The sequence below is a fragment of the Centruroides vittatus genome, unplaced genomic scaffold (genome assembly GCF_030686945.1).
Source record: "Centruroides vittatus isolate TY-2023 unplaced genomic scaffold, ASM3068694v2 scaffold_1444, whole genome shotgun sequence".
Taxonomy (NCBI): Eukaryota; Metazoa; Arthropoda; class Arachnida; order Scorpiones; family Buthidae; genus Centruroides; species Centruroides vittatus.
Genome location: NW_027122679.1, coordinates 378,645 through 397,277, shown reverse-complemented (window position 1 = coordinate 397,277; position 18,633 = coordinate 378,645). Strand labels below are relative to the sequence as shown.

At 33.2% G+C, this 18,633-nt stretch overlaps 1 protein-coding gene across 1 annotated transcript in view; it reads left to right on the top strand.

The window, feature by feature from the left end:
- The first annotated feature begins 9,589 nt into the window (after positions 1 to 9,589).
- Positions 9,590 to 18,633, top strand: part of Epg5 (ectopic P-granules autophagy protein 5) — a 123,087-nt gene continuing 114,043 nt past the window's right edge. The window contains exons 1-2 of the mRNA XM_067284658.1: positions 9,590 to 9,862; positions 16,085 to 16,864. Coding sequence (XP_067140759.1) covers positions 9,821 to 9,862; positions 16,085 to 16,864 — 822 coding nt within the window. The 5' untranslated portion in view covers positions 9,590 to 9,820. The remainder of the gene's footprint in view (positions 9,863 to 16,084; positions 16,865 to 18,633) is intronic.

Genomic DNA, 18,633 nt, shown 5'->3' with positions numbered 1-18,633 from the left:
ATATATATATACATATGTATAAATGTGAAAATCTTATGCAGATAGAATTTAATAAATTAAGTCATTCGAATGCTTAATTAACAAGTAAAACTAGCGACGAATCTGTATTATGTATTTCTGGCTATAATAACACTTACGTATTGATGACATCACAAAAAAACATCCCCTAAATAATAATTTCTGCCTAAATTTTTTCAAAAAATGGGTTTTTTTCCTATTCTATATCTGCATTTGGCAACATTACAAGTTTACACGAATATCATTCACTCGAAATGTTTCTATATTATTACTATTGTTATTCATTTTTTTAATGTCATCGACTTGTAACGGGCAAATTGATTTTAGTAATTCTACTGCTTTTTTTTAGGTTTTGTAAAGTATTTTAATTTTAGGAAATGTTTATTATTTCGTCGAGGCAATATTCTTAATCTCTATTTTTATAGTCTGGAGTGGTTTTGACTGCGAAGTTTCTTTCCTCGCTTATGCAATTTTTAGTAAAATGCAACGACATACTACTTTTAATCATACCGTGCGGTGTACCACAATGTAATAGATTGTGATTCCTCAGTTGTAGACCGAGGAATGTGGTCACCGTAGGTTATTTTTCAAACCGACAAAAATTAATAATGATGCTCATAGTTCTCACGGCAGTATTATCTCTTTAAATTATCATACATAATAGTTTTTTTATGTTTAGTTGCCGTCCGTCACATCTACGATGATTTTCTTTATAGATCACTAGGCCGAGGGGATTAAACTACAGAACATTTGGTAAATTTATCCGAAGAACTGGAAAGTTGGCCGGGGTTTCTTCACGTGGTTAACACAAACGAATTATTATTTTTGAATAAAATTGTCGACGAGTTTATATTTCTTTACGAAGTTGTTAAATCTTAAGTAAAATACTTCCTCAAATAGTTGTGTATTAATTATCGATCTACTGTTATGTCTTACAGTGGATCGATAATAAATACACAGGAAAAAAGCAAGTGGATTATAATAAAATAGTAATTCTTCGAAGAAGATTCAAATTATCGCTTTAAATGGCTTAAATTGCCGACACCAACAGATTAAAATTACGAATTCGAGTATAAAATGTGTAATATAGCGGATAGTAGTATTGAAATTATGACAATAGATGGCGACACTAATAGTCAACAGTTGTCTTTTCTTCCCCTTAATAGCTTTTACAGTATATATTATCGCCGTATGAAACAATACAACAATCTGTCGAGGAAGAAACTCGAACCGCGGCCGACGTCGAGACGATTAACTAAAGCTTTTCCGGCTCACTAGAAATTAACACTACATTAGACCTAATTACTCCCTCCTCCATCTTCGATCCCATGTTTATCCACGGGAGTATATTTATATTCTTTGATCATTTTGGCCTTAGATGTTGGATTATACTACGTTCAGCATGGGAATAACGGCACCGCATTTAACATAGAAGAATAACCTTCTTCTATATTAATTAAAAATTGATTTCCTTAGTTCCTAAAATTAAATTTGTTAGAATAATCTTATCACTTCTATCGATTTTAACTTATACACTTCGTTAAATTTAATCATTAGCTCACGTTTAATTTTAAGAATAATTTTAATCCGTCTGGGTTATATAAAATTTCGTCAAGATGGCGTCATTTTAAAATATATCGGAGTTAAGTAGAGGACACTAAAGGAAGGACAGACAGACGGACGGCTATGGGAATTCGAATTCGATATCCCTATTTTTAATTACACCGTTATTACCTTAAGATTATGAAAATTATTATAGTATTTATCCTATACGATTAGTAATACAGTAAAGTTAACGATTCGCTACTATTTCAAAGGATTTATCAGACTATAATTGTTTAATTTGAAAGTTGACTAATAAATTTCTTTATTAAACCAATATTTACTTTACATTGAAGGGAAAAATTTCCCCCGTCGCCATCTTGGATCCTAAGGTAACATTAACCGATAAATTAATATTGAAAAGCTAAATCACTTCCCCCTCTGTTAAGACAAAAACAAAAAGACCCCAACGGATGAAGGGTATTGATAAACCCAAAATGCACACGTTAGTTTAATAAAGAAACCTCTTCTTACTCGTTAGTCAACTTCTAAATTAAATAACTGTGGTTTGTTAAGTCCTTTGAAATATTATTATTTCAAAGGACTTAACAAACCACAGTTATTTAATTTTCTCCTTTATAATAAATGCTTTATTTAAAAATATAAATATTTGTCTTATTTGTGTCTATAATTAATAAAAAAAAGGGACGAAACACCATTCTACAGTTCATTTTTATTCAATCCAAAAATTTTTTCCAGAACAGATAGACGACCGGCACGACTCCGTTGTTAACAGGAAGAGTATGACGTAAAGGGGCGAGACAGTACTAAAATCGAGAGCATTGTGCGTCCAGATCGAAATAGACGTAATTAAATAGCATCCTGGCATACTTACCCACATGCTTTGTAGAAAGCGTGATTAATCCTGGACTGCATCCCGGAGTTGAAAACGTGATAGGGGTGGAAGACTTGTAATGATAACGGTGAAGGGAAAATGGAAGATAACTTCCATTCTCTCGCGCCATTCATAAAGTGTACTCTCATCGTGTTTTAACTAAATGTTCCTTTTATGTAACTTTGTAAACTTCGATAGTTTGCCGGCGAAATAACCGGAAAGATGAAAGTTAGGTTGACAATTTTTCAAATATAAAACGAAAAGAAAATCATCTATTTATTTTAAATAAAAATTTTAGGGGCAGGAGATCCAGATAATTGTATACGAACTTCCGTTCTAGATTTCAATTCAAAATTTTTCCCGGAACGCAGTTACATAGACTACCGGCACGACTGTATTCTTATCGGGGAAAGTATGCACATTTAAGATGGAGAGCATATATTTTAAATTAAATAAATTAAAAATATGATTTAAAATTGCAGCTGCGCATTGTGACCACGTCACAATAATTTTTTCTCGTACTGTCATTAAGCTAAATTAATCTTTGTTTCAAAACGAGGGAAGTACAGTAGAGCATCGATTATCCGACTTAATTGGAGACTCGGATTGGTCGGATAACCGAAATGTATGAAAAAATACATTATTAGTATAGTGTATTAGGCCTGGTTTAAATACTAGCCTCCCTTTTACGGTCGAGCCAGTGCTGCCAGCTAAAACATGCAAAAATAATATTAAAGTATCCAAGACGTAACCAAATATTGTAGCGCCACATCACTAGCGGACATTTGAATTTGCCGACTAGAACGCGGTCGGTTAATCGGGGGTCGGATAATCGATGCTCTACTGTAAATTCAAATATTTTAAAATGAAATTCGTACGTTTCGAGATTTAGATTTCTCACCGGTCATTTTATATTCTAACTTATTAAAATCGCATCTCGTATTACCGTTAAACGCGAAACAAAATATCAAACTGCAATATCGAATTCGAAAAAGTACATTTATTAGTCGAGAGTAAAGTTTTATTTCATTCGGATAAAATTTAATAAAGAAATCAAAACCTAAACAACTTCCAAAGATAATATTAAAACGATAAAGTTATTAGTTAGACGATGAAATATTGAAAATATCGAAAGGCGTGCTTTAATTTTAGAATTAAGCAGTTTTCATGGACAGATCTACCGCATTTTTCGGGCCAGTTTTTCCGGAAAAACATATAGGATGCACCCTAATTATCAGATAAATTTTAGTTAAAAAAAAATAATACGACTTATAAGGCGGAAAAATAACGGCAAATCTTAAATAAACACTTAAATGGGCTTATCTATTTTAAATTTGTTTAATTTGTTTTCTTTATAGGCAGGTTAGTTAATACTTTTTATTAATAACTCCTGTGTTTTTTTTTGTCGGAAATTTCTGAAATTTTGGGGCTAAAAAGATAAAGGGTCTTCCGAAGCCTTTAGCCCTTTTTGTCTCTTTTTGCCTCCTGATCATCCTTTTGGGAGGATATGTATTTTTGTATTTATAATATATAATTACATTAAATTTTATGTTTTCTATAGAGCGTGGTTTGTCAAATTACAAAGAACATGCGAGTAAAGCGGTATACGAAGGTAAAATAACCGCACCGTATCGAAACCGAATGTGCTGCCATTATTATCGTCCGGAATAGGAATTGTTTTCGTTTCAAACAACTATAAACACGAAAGTAATTAGGAAAGTATTTAATAAATATGTAACTACTCTCAAAGTATATGCAGATTACAAACTTTTAAATCAAGAGACTCGTACGCTGTAAGTATTCGAAATCGTCCATTAAATCTTCGTAGCGTGAGACAACTAATGGCCGAACTTCCGGTTTTCTACAGTGAGATGTTAGATCGGTAGACTATAAATCACGTGTCATAGATGAAACTTTGATTCTGATTGGCTGTGTATGACAGTTTTCGGTGCTTAAACCTTTATATGTTGTATAACTTTCCCGGCAAAAAAACTAAAATTGCATGTGGCGCCATCTGTTACGAGATTTTATTAAAACAAACTTTTTATATTATTAATTATTATAAAATGGCAAAAAAGCTTAATTTTGAGGTAAATCGTGCCTTTCTCTTTACTTGCAGACTCTTTTTTTCGAACCATCCGTGCATGGTCGACTGGTGCATTACCATGACAACTATCCACAACATATTAATTTTTATATAGATTGCGTTTTACGAAGCCCGACACGAAAATAACAGACTGTAAATAACTTTTTATTTATATCATTTCCATCAATATATCATTTGTGATCGGTCTCCAAATAGTCCCTTTTAGAGTCTGCATACAGCGGCATACGATGATGCTATTGTTCGAAGCGGTAGTGTACAGTACACTGACAAACCGAAAGGAGGAGCCAACAGGGTCCCGATTCACCAAGAAATTCGAGTTAAAGTCGTTTCCCGTACAATTATTTGACTGAACGTTAGAACATCTTAAGCAGTATCGGTGAAAGAACTTTGGGGCAATGAGTTTATGAGGGGAGATGAAATCAGGGGATGTCCTGGTAGTTAACCTTAGTCCTAAAATGTTATTTGACAAATTTTATTCGTGTGCATTTGTTTACGATATTAAAATCATAATATGAACATCTGTTTACGAAATTTACAACATAAACAAATTTTTCTCACGGAGACAGACAAATTTCCTCCGTGGACATTGGTAAAAATCAATCTATCGCAACTTAATCTATTTTTTATTCATCATTTCTTCAAAAATATCCCAAAAAACTGTAAATGCATACTAAAATTCATTAATAATTTATTTTAATCACTATTTATTGGCATATTACAAGGAAAAGTAACTCATTATTTTAAGTTAGTCTTCCTTTTCGTATGTGTTATTGTATCGAGCGAGACAACAGAACATAAGGTTTATACGCTCAAATACCAGTCTGAAATACGTCTATTGTCAGAATGTACCGTACGTATACTGTCATTCGACTTTAGGCTTCCTCCATACGCTAATCTCTATGGGAATTTCGGATGGTTAAGAAGAATTAAGAAATTAAAATAAAAATTCTAACTTCGGTAAACCTACTAAATCCGAGTAACATTTTAAAATATAATGGTAAGACGGGCTAGCCTACTTTGAGATTAGTACAAATTACAGATTTGAAGTATAAATTCTAATTTTTTTTAAATACAAAACGTGTACTATTAGTACATACGAGCTTGTCCACTTTACGGACATGATTACGATGGAGGTAGCTCGTGTCGACGTTGGACTTGGATCTCGACTCTGGATCTGGTCAAAGTTCAATGGCACGAAGAACGTCTGTTAGCTCGAAACGATTCGAAGATTATTTTTATGATAATTTTTTTTAGAAAATGGAGTAAAAATTAAAAACGAAAACAATTCTGGTGCGTAATTTTACGTAAGTTTTTTAAATAGATGTTGTCATTAAGACGAGATCTCTATCACGGGAAAGTTCATCTATTATCAAGTGCCGCGTGTAATCAATTGTTCGTTTGCGGATCGTCAATAAAATTTTTTTGCTGGTGGTTAATGATCCTGGATCATAATTTGAAAAACATCGTCTCGGCTGTCTTTTCTCCTTTCTAATATACGAGTCGCACATTCTTACATTCGAGTATCGTAAATTAAGATTTTTAATATATTCGAATGACTTAATTTAATAAAAGGAGATAATTTATTTCCAACCAATTCCTCGTTAACGGAAGCTCTCCCATTCGCTTCCGACTTTTACTTTCCCGGCTCTGTTATATATAACAGGGGGAAATTATGGCAAAAAGTCGAAAAATGAAATACCAAGATGTTTGGACTCGGGGATCTAGAAACCTCGATAAATGCAAAAAGGGGGGATATGTATGGATGTTAGCGTGTGTGTAACAGGGCAGAACAGTTTACAATCTTTGAAGCTTAATAACTCCCGTACTTTTTGTCGAAATTTTGCAGGGAGCTTTGTATAAAACCTATAAAATTTCTCTCGTGGAGGTGGACCTCTTGGCATAATCCGATTCAAATATTTTGAGCAATATAAATGTAATTAATACAGTTTTTGTAGGTAAACTATCTAAAATTTCAAAATACAGTAGAGTATCGATTATCCGACTTAATTGGAACCTGGGGTTGGTCGGATGACTGAAAAGTCGGATAACCGAAAAGTATGAAAAAATACATTATTAGTATAGTGTATTAGGCCTAGTTTAAATACTAGCCTCCCTTTCGTGGTCGAGCCAGTGCTGCCAGCTAAAACATGCAAAAATTTAACAAAAATAATATTAAAGTAGCCAAGACATAACCAAACATTGTAGCGCCACATCACTAGCAGACGTTTGAATTTGCCGACTAGAACGCGGTCGGTTAACCGATAAGTCGGTTTATCGGGGGGTCGGACAATCGATGCTCTACTGTATTACTGCCGAAATTAATATTATTTTAAGCAATTCGCTAACGTAACATGGAAAAAGAATCAAAATGATATAATCTGTAATTTTACGACAATATCTTTATAGATTAATTTATCTTTTGTAGAAATATCTATTGCTTCGATTCCACGAATATGGAGTAATCTGAACGATAAACAGCAATCGAAAACTAAAATCGTTTTATCTTATTTTATCTAATAAATCCGAGAATTGCACATCTTCTATTTTATTCTACTAAAAGTAGTTTAGAATAACGATTTCGTCGCGGATCCCGGTAATGTGGAGTCCAGGCTTCAGTGTTCCAATGCGGAAGACTGGGTTTTTACATATATAAATTTAAAAAAGTCTAGCAACGAGTTGCATAACTTTCCTGGTTGTTAAGAAATTTTTATTTAAAAAAAAATAACTTTTATATTATTAATTATAATGAATAGAATTGCGTATGCAGCCATCTGTTACGAGATTTTATTACAAAAGCTTTTTATATTTTTAATTATTATACAATGGGAAAAAGCTTAATTTTGAGGGTAGGGGTGAGTTTTTTTAAAAAAAATGTAAATGCTGATAATTAAGTCCTACCCCACTCAAGACGCATGACCTCGCTACCTCCCCACTCCCTCGACTTTTCACCAAGAAAATTTAATTAATATAATGGATGTCCCTTATGCACAAGCTACCGTGTCAAATTTCGTTCCTTTATCCTAAAATATTAAACGAAACGCAAACACATACACACACTCAGAACGTAGAGATTTGCAGAAAACTGGGAGGGTCAAATTTGGCACGATTTCTATACTTTCCCTTCTTATGTATACATGAGAGCCGAGAAAATAAAATAATGTACATTTGCAAACCCAAATTCAAATTAGAAAGAAAAACGTTTAAAGTCTGCACTTTTATCAATTAGAATGTCGAAAATTTTTGTATTAACGAGCAATTATTTATTGTAACATCGTGACGATGCTGGGCTGCAATTTTTAATCATATTTTTAATTTATTTCATTTAAAATATATGCTCTCCGTCTCAAATTAGTAATGTTTTGCCCCTGTACATCATACTTTTCCTTTAAGAATAGAGTCGTGCCGGTCATATATTAGAGAGGTTGAGGGCAAGTACAAACGTTAAACTTGTACGGCAAGCAGAAGTACACGTTTGACGTTTTAAGTAAAAGACCTTGCGGCCCTCGTTCGCAACATCACGTGACTCAGTGAACGTCGCGCATTGACTCACGGGAAATTTGTTGAAAAAATGGCGGATACATTTAACATCGAGGGTTACCAGCGATGGTAAATAAACAAGATAAACTGTTTAAAAGTATTTATAGGATGTTTAGTAACACTAAATAATTATTTTTAATTCTCCTACCGTACCATCGGGTTACCTCATACTTTTGTCGAGGGAAGTAGTGACTTATGTAAATTCGAAAAATTAATTTTTAGAAAATTTACAAACGTATTACGCTGTTGATGGTAGAAGATGCCGTGGAAGAACAAACCTACCTTAAGATAATTTATTATGAAGGCAAATATATGTAAATTCTGTAGGCACTTCACATCGCTTGCTAAAAAATTCAATAATTAAATAATTTCTAAATTAAAATCGTCCGCTTCTTTACAATATTATTCGTAAATGCTTAAATAATCATTATTTGAATAAAATACGTCATAATTTTAACTACAAACACAAAAAAATGAAGAAGTTTAAGCCGATCGTCTACTCGCCATGCTAGGCGAAGCGAACGCCATTAGCGACCGTATAGAATTGCCAGATGCCGACGCTCGTCCGTCCGACGTTCACGTCTTGGGCTGAATACGTGCACCTCAACCTCTCAATTAACTACATTGGGAGGGGGAAATTTTGAATTGAAAAACGTAACTTCCGGTTTGCAGCGTTAATTCTTATATAGTTAATCGGAGGCTCCTACTCCTAAGGTTTCCACATCTGGTCTTGTTTTTCATCTGTCTTACTTCGTTCTCGAAATTAAGGAAAGACACCGGACGGACGACATTGGGAATTTATAGGTCTAGTTTTTTTCAAATTCCAGCCCAATTATTCCTGCCAAATTTTAAAATGTTTGGTCTGTGGGGATCTGAGATATGAAACAAAATCAGGCACACAGACACATAAATACTGTTTTATATGATTACGCCTTTTGCGTTTTCACAATAATTAATATAAGTATAATTTATTTTTAAATAAAATTTGATAACAGATGGCGCCACACGCGATTTTATTTTAAATAAGTACTCTATTATTATCGTTATTTCGTTTGTATTTAATTATTATTATTTTTTTCGTGAAGCTGGAAAATTTATTCAACTGGTTGCTGAATGGTGGCTTTTTTTTTTTTTTTTTTAAAATTGCTTTTGGAGCTAGAGGACCTTCAAACGTGGAGAAATGCAAAATATCCGGAGGATGAAAATTCGACCGATTACAATACTTTCCCTGTTTTGAGTAAAAGTTTCCGGCCGTTATTTTTATTTCCGGTCTCGTTGTCCCGAACGTCTTCTTTACCTGCGTTCAAACATTATTTTTAACAGCCCAACACCAATATGGAATTTCACGTTAAAAAATCATTACTTCCGATCTTATATAATATTTAAAATAATTTTCTTACATAACGTAAACCACGCATTAGTTTTGTTAGTTTGATAAATTAACTCCAGATGGTGCTAGTTAAAATTGTTTATTTTACTACGCGATTCTATTTACGGCGGAATAGTCATCGGTAAAGATGTATTTTTATTACGGCGGCGTATAAAAATATTAATAAATTATTCAGCGCATGTATATGTATCGATGCGAAAACAAAACCGAAACCGATCGTTCTCCAACGTGAGTTTCGAGCGATAACGCAGTCGTCAGTCAGTTGCTACATGAAATCGTCTGCGTATATCGTTCCTGAAATTTGCTGTTCTTCTATGTTTTTTGACGAATAATGGCAGAAGCACAGCTAAGACCAAAGTCAAAAGTTAAGAAGGTAAGTATATAATTGCTCCATTTAATTAAAAGTTTATGTTGCTACTTTATCATGGTAAGATTTTAATCTGTTGTTTTCGCTAATTAGAAGTGTGACGAAACAGTTGTTTTGCCAGGAAACGTTTTGTTTCTAAAGTAATTGATTAATTTCTTTAAAAAATTCACGTGCAACTTTTTAGAAACCGAATCCGTAAACAAAACTAAAGTCGGAAAGATAGAAAAGTTTGAAGAGGAATAAAGTGAATAAAATTATAAATAATGGTTATGTGGCTAATGTGTAGCTCGCCTGTTTGAAATGGATTATCCATTTCTAAGTTTGTACAGTTTTTTATGTTTGGAGTTTATGCGGATTTTCTAATTTATAGTGGCCGTCCGGTGAGTGCGGAATGCAAAGGCTAAGTGCAGTTTTTGCCTTGTCCGCTTCTACAATTTTACCGATGGTGACTTGTGAAACTATGCAAATACCCAGAACGACACTCTAATGTCGATTATATGAGTATTTGATAAATAATAATTTTCAAAAGTAGAAAACGAAGTTCGGGCTGTCCAAAAACGCGTGTGTGAAAGTAGTCGCGTCCCCACGTCGTCGTGTGAATTCGAGAAAGAATTGACCCGGTCAGTCTGGGTCGTTCTGGCCTCCTTGGAGAGAAGTTTCGGCAAAGTTACGTCCTGTCGGGTGGTTTTCGGAAGAACGGTAGGGCCGTGATGTGCCGAAATCTGGAGAACTTCCCGAAAGTGTGGGGATTGAAATTGTTGGCCGTGGCCGTGCTGGGAAAAGCATTGGAGTGATCTCCGGAGAGAGAAATTTATCCTATGGAGATGTTTGCTAAGTTATAAAGACGATGGAGAAATTTGGTACTGTCCAAAGTCTTCGTCCTTCTGGTCGGCCGCCGTGCACCTTGTCGTTTTGTGTGAAGTCTCTGCCGAACCAGAAGTTTCCGCCCGGATCGTCTGAGAGAGTTCTGGTGTTCAACTGTCCTTGGCAACTTGGTGAGGTTGGTTTGAAAGGATGTGTTTCACATTTGGTGCCATTCTTTTCGAATGTGAACGTTGCGAAGAGGCTAGCCTTTGCCGGGGAGCACTTAGACAAACCTCCTGAGTTTTGGAGTAAAGTGATTTGGAGTGACGAATCGAAATTTGAGCCGGTGGGTTTGGGATGATGCCAAACCATATGTCAAAAGAACGATGCCACCTACAAACCTGCCGATTGTATTGGGACTGAAGCATTTTTAATATGTGATGGTATAGGGTTGTTTCTCTCGTGGACTTGGTTATCTGGATTGGCAGTTGCACAAGGCAATATTAGAAAACAATCTTTGTTCTTTGGTGAAGGATATGGGCATCGACAAAGATAGTTTTTTGATGTAACGACGACCCAAAGCATTTGTCTAAGTTTGTTGAGCATTTTTTGGCTTTTGAGGGGTTTGAATGGCTAAACTGGCCACCCCAAAGTATGGATTTGAATACTGTCACACATCTTTAGGATGAACTGGACCGAAGAATTCTAAAATCAAAGAGGAAAATTCTGCATGTCTACCGGATGACCTTATTCAATGAATGTAGGAAAATCGACATTGTGATGTTCTCGAAAAACTGATGGATTCGATGCCACAGTGTTTAAAAGCTTTCATAGAAGCCAGAGGTGGCCCAAACAGTATTAATCTCTTGTTTTTCCAATGTTAGTGAAATAAATGTGATATTATTCAGACTGACTACTTACTTTTGACATCGGGGGTATATCAAAAAAGCCATTTATTTAAATAAAGCAATAACTGTAAATGTAACAAAGACCATAGAAAACATGTGTGACTTGCTTAGTTTCACAATTTAATCCAATTTTTAACCAAGTTTAGTTTATATTTACAAACTCTATATTTTACATCATCCATTTCTGACTACCATTGAAGTTACTGTATGTTTCTTTATGACATCAAACTAATTGGTTGATTTTAGGAATTTTGTTTAGGAAAAACTGAAACCTCTTGATCTTGTCCTCCTGTCTTAAGAAGCCCTGTTACAAGATATAACTAAATGTGGTAAAAACCTGTCTAAAATGAAAACATGACTAAATGAAAAAATTCTTTATAACAGAGTGAGTTTTCTATGTTAAATATTACTATCAGATAGAAACTCTTCAACAGGAAATGAAAGAAATTTCAGGTACAAAGGACTTAACTTGATCCAGATAAAATGACAGATCTTGATTCCGCTTTCAGACAAATTGGCAAAATCACCTCCGATTATAATGATGGTGACAGAGTGTGATGCCATATTTTGCAAATGATTTAGAACTTTTTTGGAGAAACAAAGGTTGCGTAATGAGGGGATGTACGGACACAAAGTCTGTGTTAAACTACTGGGGGTAGAATTGAATACTTTTATAAATCAAGAACTTTTGAGAATCTGATGAGTTTCCAAGAACTAAGTTCTCAAGAACGAGCAATGAACTGCAATGATGCCTTGTACACATTAGTTTAGTAACTAACTAGTATTGAGTATTCAAGAACAAGTTGATTAACAATGTTGGTAATAAATTAGAATCAACAACTGTAGTGCCTTTGACTGGTGTGCTTCTTCTCTCTTTCTCTGTAAAACGCAAACGTTTTCGAACCTCGTTGGGTTCTTCCTCAGGCGTAACGGAATTATATGTTGGTAATTATAGAGATTCAATTTACGATTGATTAGAGCAGGGATGGACAACCTTTTTCTATGTAAGGGCTGCATTTCAAAATTTTTAAACTGACGCAGGCTGTATATAAGAGAAAAGAGGAAAAAAAAAAAATGCTGGTAAATCACAATTATTTATTCATATATAATTATAAATTAGCATAGCAATACTTAATTTAGCTTCTGGAACTTATGTAAATGTTATATATTGGAAATATTTGGTTAAATATTAGTCACTTCTAGTTTTAAATTAGTTTCGATGTGTCTGTTAGCCAGTTTCTTGTTTTAATTTTTATTAAATTTATTGCAGAAAAACTATTCATATACATAAGTTGTAGAAAATACCATTTGAACATTTACTGCATACTATTTATTCATATTTTATGCAATGCGGGCTACAAAAAATATTAATGCAGGCTGTGGGTTGTCCATCCCTGGATTAGAGTATTAAAATTCTTTGAGACGTCAGACAATGAATAACTTGATCTCTGTATTACTGTAATGCAATTAGAATTTTTAACAGCAGTGTGACACTAGTTCTTGATACAATAAGCTGCAGTGAAATTTAAACAGTATGTTTGATATATGAAGTGATACACAGTAAGACCTCAGTGCTTAGGATGATTTCCTAGATGACAAAGTGCTAAATGAAACACTGTTAAACGAGGTCATTTTAACATACAGTAAATAGGAAAAGAGGAATACGTGACCAAAAATAAACAAATTTTACTTTATTTTTATATTAATTTGCAAAATAATGTATATTACATAACACACAAACATATGCACACAGAAATATAAAGTTCATTTTTGTGATGAAGGTCCTGGCTCTTCTGAAATTCTTGATTTTTTTTTTTTTTTTTTTTTGTGATGAAGTCATCTGGTGTCATTTGTCACTTTTTTTTTCCTTTAAGCAAATGTCAGTAGCAGGAGATTGCATCCAAAATGCCTAGTCTTGTTTTTGCACTCCTTTCAAAATCTGGATTATTTACTACAATTTGATCAACAATTTCAGTTATCATTACCAAACTTTTATAAAGGAAATCTGTAGCAAGTTCTTTGGGTTCTTTGTTTTCAGAATCACTATTTTACAGTTTTACATTGATTTTTTGTTCTGCTGGTTCTTGAAGGTCGTTGATAAGACTCACCAGAAACCTGCAGTGACTCCTCAATATCCTGCTCATCTACATTTCCTAATCCTGCTGTATCAATTAGGTTGACAATTTGGTCAAAGATAGGCTCTTATCGCGAGAATCCTTTGATACCTCCAACTATATCTTTTCCCACACTTCATGCATTTATCAGTTAATTCTTGCCAAGCAAAGTCAATATTGCCTATGGCATCAATAATAATATATTTTTCCAAAATTGCACCTAACAAACATAGATTTAGGGGAAGTACATGCTACGACAAATTACCACCTTTTGCTGATTGGTTTGTGTTCAGGAATAATGGTATTATATATGAATCAATGAAATGTCGTGATAATTTGAATCATTGTAAATTTTGACCTTTTTTTTTAGGCTTCAAGCAGAGTGTTATATTGAATCAGCACTAAAAGAGGTCTTATTGTATATGGCAGGGGTGGCCAACAAGTCGATCGCCAAGCCAATTTTGGTCGATCGCTCACAATGTCGTGACTTAATGTATTATATTTTTAACCGAACGCAACAGTATGCATGCAGTTATGACTCGACTCATAAGCAGTGCACCTCGTACTGAAACACAGTGTATAAACATAGTATGTATTTCACACCTCCCCCTCCCCACTTAGACTATGCCTATGACAACAAGTCGATCGCGACACATTTTTAAGACAAAAAGTAGATCTTACGTACACAAAAGTTGGCCACCCCTGGTATATGGTGTTGTTGACGACATTTTTCTAGGTGTTGTTTCCACTTTTGTTACTTTTGTTACTTTTGTTTTAATTAAACAAATGTCATTATTAATGCATTTTTCATTATTCTTTAAATTAATAAAATGTAAACTGCAAAATTGTAATGTAATTTTTTCACCTAACAAGAGTCACAAAAATGGGAACTCTGACCAGGAAAATCTCATCTATAATTCCATTAAGACATCACACACACCAATCAAATTTGACTGTAGTAATAAACCTAGTAATAAAAGTTTGTTATGTATGTAAAAGTGCTTTACTGTAAAAACAAGTGTAACTGTGACATTTATCTGGTGTAATTTAAGCATTAAAAAAAAAAAAAAATACTAAAACCTATTCAAAATGGAAAAGGTTTGGTATAGTATGCGATTATTTTGACAAAAATAATCTTTAACCAAAGTTTATAAAAAAAGAAATTTATTATAAATTGCTATATGCTAATGTTGAATGTTCTACATTTAATAACAACAAAGATTACAATTATTAAATTTATAAAAGTACAAAGTCCAACAAAATAAAATTAGTCTTAATCTTACGAGGAAAGAAAAGAAAAATGAACAACAGAGAAAAAAACAATAACTTGCAATGCTGTAGTTCTAAGATCTCATTCACAGCTCCAGTGATTTTTCCGTTCCAGCACCATAAGTGATTCTTGGAGCTAATATTAAGATTTAAAAAAATAGCCACAACTTTATCCAGTTGTGAGTGGTTGTGTTCGATATTGAGATAGAAAGAAGAAAACAAGCTACAGTCAACTCTTGTTTTAGTACCATCCATTAACGTGGAATTTTGGTGCTAAAACAAGGGTTTTTGTTTTACTTTCCTTCCCTGTGGGCACTAGCACTAAAAGGACCATTTTTTTTTTATTCCTGGCTTATTATGGGTTTGACCAGGCCCACAGTCAGGCAGCTGGGTCGTGAGTGATGGACCTGACAAATCTGTGATGGATCACCTCGAAAAAATTTCTGGGATGTTTTTTTATCTCTAATTTTTGACTGGTAGACTGACACTTAACTGCCTTTGGCATCTGGTCAATTCTAAAGTGAGGATAGTGTTAAATTGAAAACTTTTTAAATTTCTTATTTTGGCATGTAGTCATGGATCATATGCAATAAGAAAATTCAAGAGTAATATGTTGCATCATAATCAACTTTTACTGATGTTAGCATGCTTATTACAATAATTTATCAGTGTTCTACACACAAGAGTATTGTACGTAGCTACATTACAATGAATATACAGTATTGTACCTTTTATGTCTGTTGCTTAAAAATGTCTGCTGTTTATTTCTTGCTTTCTTTTCCAGTTAAGTTGTCTAGAGAAATCACATGTCAAATTGCATCACTGTCATCACAATGTTTTTTTTTCAGGAATTTCCTATTCTATCACATTAATGTTAAACATTTTATATAAAATTTAACTACATAAATGAAAAATATAGAATGCGTAAGACATACAAAACAATTCTTTATTTGTTAATATAGCTCTTTTTTCTTAACCTTATACAGGTAAATTACAGATAAAATTAATTATATGTTATGCGAAATGATTGTGCAATAAAACAGCACAATTTATTTTAGATTATTATTTATTTTACTGATTAATAAGTTTTTATGTATTATAAGTTTCTAACATTTTTATAATATTCTTTCCAGAAAAAACAGGAAAAGAAGGTTAATGTCTTTGTGAATAAACCCGAAGAAGTATTCGATGATCAAATTTGTGATAGTTTGTGTGAAAAAGTAACTGTTGAAGAAGAAAGGAAAGTTATAGAAAAAATAGTGACAGTGTCTTTGTGTGACAGTGAAAAAAATGAAATTGAACTTGATATTATTAAAGGTAAAAGTGATATTGAGAAAACAGAAGCTGTAAAAGAAATTTCTTCTGTAAAAACAATAAATTCCATTAATGTACAAACTCCATCTGCTCCAACAGCAGAACATTGTCCAATAGCCGAAAATGATGGTTATTATGGTGCATTTCACGAACTACAAAGAGAAATTAGAGAACTAAATAAGCAAACAATAGTGCATAAGCAATCTTCAGATGGTAATTTATATCCACAACTTCCACCAGAATATTCATTTTCAGAGAAAAATGTTAATTTATATCCAGAGCTACCTCCACAATATTCAGTTTTAGAGAAAAGTAGTTCATCAGCTAATAAGCACCTTGAAAATAAATCTCTTCATTCTAGAAACATGTATCCCGAATTACCAAAAACTGAATATATGCAATATGGTGAAATGAGACCAAAAGAAGATTTACAGTGTTTGCCATCTGAGAGTTTTTTATCAATTATTAAAAGTGGAAAAAAAGAGTATAATATAAATAGAGAAGAAATCAGAGCATATACAATTGAACAGTTAATGAATTTTTATGATATTTCAAAAATATTAAGAAAAAATGATATGTTCATTAATTCATTCATTAAGGTAATATATAATAATATATTGTAATTATGTGTGTGTAAAATATTGATTATATTTAACCTGTGATATGCCATGTTGGATAAAATAACCCTGATAAATTTTTAAAATAATGCCATTTGCTAACCCCACTGTAATTATTTTAAACAGTTACTGAGCAATGACACTACTACTAGAGTTGAAAGCTTTTAACACTTGTAGTGATTCATCATAGAACTACACAAAATCTGTCTATCCCTATGAAACGCTCTCTGCCTGCCATATCAGAAATACTGATGTCTGCGAGCACCTGGTGCAGGTTACTAAGTGGTTAGTAAGGTGCAAAGGTGTATGCTGGGGGAAGTTACAACCAGAGTGGTTCCCTGTTGCCTTCTCTGGTGCGTGATGTTACACGAAGGGAAATGCTTTCCGGGAGGTCTTGTAAGGGAAACTGGCCCCTATTTGGGTGTTACAAACGTGGAGAAAACCTGGAAAACTCCACGTGGCCGGCCCATCTGAGTGCGGTGCGAACCTGTGACTGAACTCCTAGTGTTTAGCAACAGAACTGCTCAGCCACTGGTGGGCAGCCCTATGAAACTACTGGTTAATAATTAATATAAATAACCACAGTAGATGTAAGTACCAATAAACCAGCAAAAAATAAAAGTAATAAAAGAAAACATTTGTTTTCATTTTGTTTTAAATGGTCCTCAGATTCGAAGAATGCAGATGTAAATTAATGCATTTTTGAAAAATAGAACATAAATTTAAAAGCTGGAAATATTGTGAAATATTCACATGTCTTTTGCAGCATTTCACATCATGTTTCAAGAACCAGGGTATGTCGATTAATTATAAGAAGTTGTACTCTCCGCTTGGAGGGTGTTTCATGACATCCCATAAGTCTTGAATTAAGATGTGTATTTTGTGAAATTATTTTAATTTTAAATTGTTACTTAACATATCAGGTTTGAAGCATGACGTTAAATGCTGCAATAAACATGCATGTATTTTGTAACATTTTCAGCCTTAAAGTTTGTTCTATTTTTAAAAAACACATTCGTTTATATCTGCATTCTTTGAACTGGAAGATGACTATTTAAAATGGAAGAAAACATTTATTTTCATTTTATTATTTTTATTTTTTGCTGGTTTATTGGTATTTACATCTAGCTATGGTTATTTAATAAAATCTATCTGTTTTTTTTTAAAAGATATTTGCAGCCATAAAGAGTTTTGGTTATCTTTCATGCTACCTGAGTTTTCATACAGCAAATTTTTGATTTAAATGCCACATTTGTAAACAAACAACACTGATCCCACTAGTATTTGTTTTATAACAGTATTATTATACAGGTGTGCAGAATATTTCCAGTACCCAAAATTTCCTCCAAACATAGTTTCCTTGAAAATTATTGCACACAAAATAAAACAATTTAAAAACCACTTAATAATTATTATAATATAGTTTGGAAAATTCAAATTAAATTTTTACTAATAATTAAATAGACCTACCATATAATTTGGTGTGCAGCACTAAACTGGTAAATTAATGTAAAAATGTTTTTAGTTGAAAGAATGCTTTGATTTAAGCACATGCCATCATAAGATAGCATATCTTATAATATAATCAAAATGGGTTAATAATAATAATGATGATGATGATAATAAGCACAGAGCCCAAATGGTTAGGAGATGAAAGTTGAAATTTGGTACATGGTATGCCACGAGAATGCATACTAAGAAGGAATTTTTGGAAATCTCCATGGGGAGAGGGAGAGGGTTAAGGATTACCC